Source organism: Macrobrachium nipponense, chromosome 9, assembly GCF_015104395.2.
Source record: "Macrobrachium nipponense isolate FS-2020 chromosome 9, ASM1510439v2, whole genome shotgun sequence".
NCBI lineage: Eukaryota > Metazoa > Arthropoda > Malacostraca > Decapoda > Palaemonidae > Macrobrachium > Macrobrachium nipponense.
Window position 1 is genome coordinate 106320061 of NC_061110.1, and position 7025 is coordinate 106327085.

The 7025-nt window shown below is 34.4% G+C and overlaps 1 protein-coding gene across 1 annotated transcript; it reads right to left on the minus strand.

The window, feature by feature from the left end:
- Positions 1-1073: 1073 nt before the first annotated feature.
- On the minus strand, positions 1074-6293 carry LOC135218183 (protein fem-1 homolog A-like). Its single transcript, XM_064254333.1, has 5 exons — positions 6255-6293; positions 4194-4341; positions 3714-3915; positions 2267-2386; positions 1074-2043 (listed from the first exon to the last, which is right to left on the minus strand). Exons 1-5 carry the CDS (start codon positions 6291-6293, stop codon positions 1074-1076), a joined length of 1479 nt encoding a protein of 492 aa, XP_064110403.1.
- Between the last annotated feature and the right edge of the window lie 732 nt (positions 6294-7025).

The window sequence follows — 7025 nt, forward strand, 5'->3', positions numbered from 1 at the left end:
CGAGCTTTATCAAAAGCAGGTGTGATATCGAAAAAAAAAAAAGAAAGTGTGGGTTGATTTATGGATATTAGCCCTTGCTGGTATAAAGCCAGCTTTATTCTGACCATGCCAGTGGACAATAAGGGTACTTTAGGTCTATGTTGTGTGTCAGTTATCCCAGTCTAGTTAACTTACAATTTTTATTAATTATTTATAATTTGTTTTTACGACTGTATAACATTAGGGAGATAGAACCACCACTTTGTTTTATGATTAAAATCAAGTTAACAACGAGTTTTTCACTTGAGAGAGAGAGAGAGAGAGAGAGAGAGAAAGTTTGGGGGGGGGGCGTTATGTACGTGGGTAGGAATTAGTAATAGACGCTTGATTTTATTCTCATTTCGTTTATTTGTATGTATTTATAAGTTATTAAAATGAAACATAACTAGTTTCATAATTAAGCTGGGTCAGCTATATAGAATTAAACCTCATATATTGTTCCTTTTACTGAAAAGTATAAAATAGCGTTAAAAACGAGGTCCCATTATTATTTGAATTTTAAGATAGCAGTTACTTATAGGCAAAAAGAAAAGCAGTAAATGTTTGAAAGGCATATATTTCTATAAATGATTCTGAAAAATAAAAGCATTACAAAGCCTTTGTATAAAGATATTATGTCATTCACCCTCGTCAATTAACAAAACCAGTAAGATCATAATGAACGCCTATACAAAGAAATAGATATGAACGGAATCTATACATAGTATGAGATTTGCTACATTAAATCATAATGGGTAAAAACAACATATTTTATAGATCATCATACTTAAAATTACGCGCACTTACAACTTATATATAGATTCTGTATAGTTACAGAACATATGTACAATGAATTTCGAACATGAAATATTTACATCCATACAAATGTAAATACATACATTAAAAGACCTAAGATATGAATCAGTAAGGAACCTCATGTATCCACTGAACAAAATCAGTGCATGTAAACGATTACAAATTCTGGGATGTAAGGTAACCCTTGAAAAAAAAAAACTGCTTCAAGACTTATTAAGGCAGCCAGGTACTGCACAGAATTATGACTCGCGATCTTCAAATTGAACAAGTGGCTGTTCCCGGGAAGCCATCAACGATCCAAAAGTTTCACCTCTGCTATTTACATCGTCCAAGTTAGCTCCAGCAGACAGAAGAGCACCTACTGTGCTCTCTGAAAAGTCTTCATTCCAGGCAAGTATATGCAAGGGTGTGTTACCCGCATGGTCTCTGGCGCAAGGATCTGAACCAGTTTCCAGGAGAAGGTCTACGATCTCTGTTCTGAGAGAGGCAGAGATTGGCAGCAGCAAGTTTCCAATGTCCCTGACACCCAGAGAACATGCCAGGTGGAGGAGAGTCGAACCTGTGGAGTCCCTTAGATCCATATTCACCAACCTACTCACTGATATTTTCACCTTGCACCACTGAATGGCCCAGAATTCTGTCTGTAACCGAGTTAATGAGACTAACAAATGCATTACGACAACAATAATCTGGTCGAGGTGAGAATCGTGCTTCTTTCTTTCACAAATGCAGGTTTCATTCAGTATATTATAAGTAACCATTGCCATCTCTCCAGTGCAGACTTCGAAAGCAAACATTAAATCCTCAAAGTAGATCGAGGGTTTACAATTCCATTTGCGTGTGTGGTTACTGTTCGTCACGACTGCGAATAAACTAACAAACGACTGCAGGTGAAACAGTCTGCTTGGGTCTAGTGGCTTGAGTTGAAGCTGTTGCATACTGATGGCGTGAAGCCATAAGTTGATGCACCATTTCAAATCACCACATCTTGCATAATCAAGCCCGGTCGACCGGAAACTTCTCATTGTTCCAGCATCATCAGTACCCAGGATCCTTTCCCTCACAAGCAGAGACTGTACGTACACTGCATTGTTGTTGTTTTCTATGGCCTCCAGTTGTTGGACGGTCGTGAATTCGCCGAATTCGTCACATAAAGGACATGACAGGTGATGGTCAGGTTTTGGGTACATCAGCGTTCCATCGACATACCTGAAAATACATTGCAAAAGAGATTAGGATAAACAAAACTTTTATTTTCAGATATATGTGATTGAAAATTAATGAAAAATATGAAGATTTATATAACAGTATCACTTAAATATAAAGACAATATACGAGTGAATTTAAACAATCTTTTCCAATATACAAAAGTAAAATTTTTTAATTAGCTCATGGAAAAAAAAAATCTTATGAACATTTCATCAAAACAGACCTCAGACTCAGCGCTGACTTCCAGTACTCGACAGCACCGACTGCATCTCTTATTTTGTCTAAAACTGAGGCTCCAAGAAGCTCCAGTGCTTCGATCTTCTCCATCCTAGAAATATCTGTTCTGGAAACGAGATATTCAACGATATTTGCATGACCACGAGAGCTCGCTGCCATTAATGGGGTTGTGCCTGGAAAAGGGATCAATCACTTTAGAGGAAAGTGTTCACGATTGTCTTCAAAACGAAATTGAATTCATTAAAATGGCATTGAATTTGGTGGTAAGATTTTATGCAAGAATACATTTCATTTTATGAACTAAATGATATAGACTCAAATCTTCAAAGGAACGTACTGATTTATCAGTTAATTTATGTACTATTCATTCGAAATTCTTATTAGTTAGTACATATCATTAGAAAAATTAAACTGAACATTAATATTTTAGGCATGATGTCATTACAGTTAGTTCTGAGATTTTGTGCAAAAATGTTTTCATGTTATAAGATAAATGACGTGGACTCGTATATATAGGACTACCGTGCTATGTTATGTGTTAATTTATACTAATATGCATCCAAAATTCATATCATTTACTACAGACCATTAAAAATAATTAAATTGAACACAAGTATTTCACACATGACTTACCAGAGTAATCGGGATCCAAAGTAGCATTGTAAGACAGCAGTGCTTTTATTACTTCCAGATTTCCTGATTCTACACTGCCGTACAAAGCGCTTTTCCCGTATATATTTATTCTTTGTTCACATCGACTCCGATATTTAAAAGGAACTTCACAATATCAAGATGACCACTGCAGGAGGCGAGCATCAGACAGGTGTCCGCGTGGTGATCGGCAGCCTCAGTGTCTAGAATGATAAAAGATATATATATCATCATAAATAAATAAGTAAGTGAACAAAGATAGAGCCTTAGAAATATATGAATACATGATTAACGAACAAATAAATCATCAGATAAAAATAAAAGAAATATTAATTAGCAAGCAAAAGAATAAATAAGTTAATATTTAAACACATAAACAAATAATGGGACGAAAATAAATCAAATGATAAATGAATTAATAAATCAAATTAAAAATGCATAAATAAATTAAATATTAATATTAATAAATTAACTTAACAATAATTAGGCTAAATAAAATAAATGCATATAAATAGTTACTGAATAAATAGCGTAATGAATAAATAAAATAACTAAAAATAAATAAATTTATTCATACTACCAATGAATAAATACATAATTGAACGAAAAAAAACTAACCGATGTTAACTAAAATAAAATTTAGAGGACACGATATTTTACGCGTCATCGTGCAATAACAATTAGCTGTAAATGGCAACGCAAAAACTACAATTAATGAAATACAGAGCATCTGTTATTCGAACCATCGTCAACATCAAAACAGAATTATTCCCCAATCTCACAAGCTCCGTGTTCCAGGAGAAGTCTGGCAACTTCGAAGTGTCCGTGGGAACACGCTGCTGCCAAAGGGCGTGCTGTTGAAGGTCGTGACGCCATTTGCATTGGCTCCTTTGGAAAGGAGAAAGTCCACGACCTCCAGGTGGCCTTTGGAAGCAGCACACCATAAAGGGTTAACTCCGTCCAGATATCGTCCGCATATTAACACTGCAAAGGAAAGTTAGTCAGGCATTTGAAGAGTTTATACGCTATATACATATATATATATATATATATATATATATATATATATATATATATATATATATATATATATATATATATATAGTATATATATATATAATGTATGTAGGTGTGTATGTATGCATGTATGTATGCTATCATTCATTCATGTAAAAGTAGTTGATTTGACAGTTAGGATATTAATATTTATTAACTGGAACAATTCAAGTCAGTCGACACATGTAAAACCATACCATACATACCTGACCCCAATCCTTCAATATTTGCGTTGTGGTAATCGACGAGGATCCTGACACAGGTTGCATGTCCAAGAATTGCTGCTGTGTTCAATAACGATTCCCATTCCATCCCGCCATTCTCGATGCAAGACGCCTTGGACCATCCGTAAGGCTAAAAAGACAGACATAAATCAGTTTGACTATATTTTACTTTTAACTCTTCCAGAAGGAATCTAAAGTGTGTGTGTGTTTTTTGTTTTTGTTTTTTTGTCTAACTTCGTCCCCGATATAAATTCTTCCAATTTAACTCAGTTACCCGAAGTAAACGAACATGCTCTGTGTTTAGCCATTTCTATGCTGTCTTCATTCAAAGTAACAAAAATACATATACATCTTTCTTTCAATTGGCGTTTTATTATACTAGAATAGCAGGTGTAAAAAGTGAATACTTGAACGTGTAGAATGAATAGTTTTATTTTATGTAAAATGTCTTAGAAGAAGATGAACAAGAGGCCAAAATAAATAATCAGAAATTTGGTAAGAGAACCCAGACAGATTGATGGAATTCACTTCGTAAAATGTTAAAATCTGACTTAAATGATGAGGACAGAGCATGACTGCGGGATAAAATACTCTAAATGTAAAAAAAAAAAAAAAAAAAAAAAAAAAAAAAAAAAACTTTACCATAAGCGAAAACAGCTTAAGGGGAAGTTGTATGACGAAAATGTGAGAAATACAAAACACATATCCTACTTGTAGTTGGTATAAAGAATGAATAATATAATTGACGATAAAAAACAAACATGACATAGATGTGAGAGGTGCCTCTTTAAGGTGTTTAGTCAGTGGGAATTAGAATATTGAAATACGATAACAAATGTTATATGTTCATGCTCAAAAACAATATTTGGGTAGGCAATAGTAAAATAGTTAACGAATCAAAAGACTTTCTATGAGAAGAACATCTGTAGAATATTAGAAGTTAAAACCCTGGTATAAGCCATCCTGGCTAAATAAGCTCCTTTAATAATATCGAAAGATCTTGCTATATATTAGGCAGTAAATCATGATAACAGTGAAACAACCGTATGTGGAGAAGGTTAGATAAAGTTTAAGATAAATTTAGGTTAAAAGTTATATACTCTAGTTATTTAATACGGTACTATACCAAAAATAATCAACAGCTGTGTAATTTCAAAATAAAAATAAGAAAAAAAAGAAAAAAAAAATAATAATCAAAGAAAGTCAAAGTAAGAGATCCTTTTTTGCAAAAAATTTGAAAAGTTATGTAAACTATTTAAAGTGTTGTTTCCAAGAAGTGTAATTTTCGTTTTTTTTTAATGAGTCTTGGAGAAAATGAGAAAAATAAAGTAGGGCGATACACGCTGTAATGATAAGCCATTTTTTAGAGTTAGATATTGGAAAAGAATCAAATGATCGTGGTTGCTGTCAAATGATGTACATAATTTTTTACCAGCTCATAAAAAACTAATATTTGGAAGCGTCATTGAACATGCTGAAGGGCGCAATAGTTTACCTCTTTATCGAGACAGTATTTCCTTCTACGATGAATGACTTAAAATATGTAACCAATGACAAACGCTATCACCTATTTGGAAGTTTTAATCTAGCATTTCATCAAATAATAGTCAAATATTGAATGTCAAAATAGCTTCTATGCAACTGTGTAGCCACACAAGTTTAGACCGTAAAAAGTCAATACTATCCTACCAAGAATAAGTAACGAATATACTATCTTCGTGGGCTAGAGTAAATTCTGTCTTAAGTTAGGTTCATTAGCCATCAATGTTATGAAGTATATTGCATACATGAAGAAAATCAAAGGAAACTTAAAAAGTATAAATGCAGGCAGGAGCATCGTCATATACAAATTGATAGGACAAAAGTATCACAAAAAGGATTCAAACCACAAAACCATAAAGCAATAGAACTAAACCTAGAAATTTTATAAAAATTGAGCATCTTGAGAGAGAGAGAGAGAGAGAGAGAGAGAGAGCATAATATGCATGTTTGACAGAAAGAAATATTTTGAAGATTAAATGCTAACTTTATAATTCTTCTTACCTCGGCGACGCATACGAAAGCCAACACAGTCCCGTCCATTTCTTCCTGCTTTGACTCTCAAGGAAATTGTACACTGAAATAATGAGCGGCGGAAAGTGAGGTCTTCGATTCGACGAGACTCTTGGATAACGAAAGCCACTTACTTATCACGATGCCTCGTGCAAAGACAAAACTGAAATTTGATACGCATTTTGAGTCTATTTGTACCCAGTGAGGGTGGGTGGCGCCAAGTGGTGCAGTCGGGATTAGAATACCCGTAATCCCCTGACCAATGGGCACCTTCCCTTGAGCGAAGGCCCTGACATCACAAGGGTTTGTTGACCCACGTGCTTGCCCATCTTGACGACGCTTCTCAAGTCTAGAAAGTTCCTTCTTTGAGGTACAGTAACTTCCGTCAAAGCACTACTATGCCAGCAAGGATTGAATTAAGAATTTATGATCAGAAATAAGTCTTATTAAATTTTACACGAAGATTCATTTCTTTTCTTCCTTTAACGTACATACGAGTATTGCTATTCGAATGTTTATGCCCTGGCAGCTGGATGGGTGGATGAGGGAGAGCACTAATTGTATGGGTGACATATGGTCTCAACACCCATGGATCTTGACCTTTAACACCCGTTGAAGTCTCCACACACATCAGCCATTACTCATGTGTCATACTATGTATCATACATAGTATGACTGTATACATACTCTGCCTTTCAAAATGAAACATCAGTCATTTAGTGAAGCATGCTGTAATAAGGACAATGAAGTAGGAATTTAATA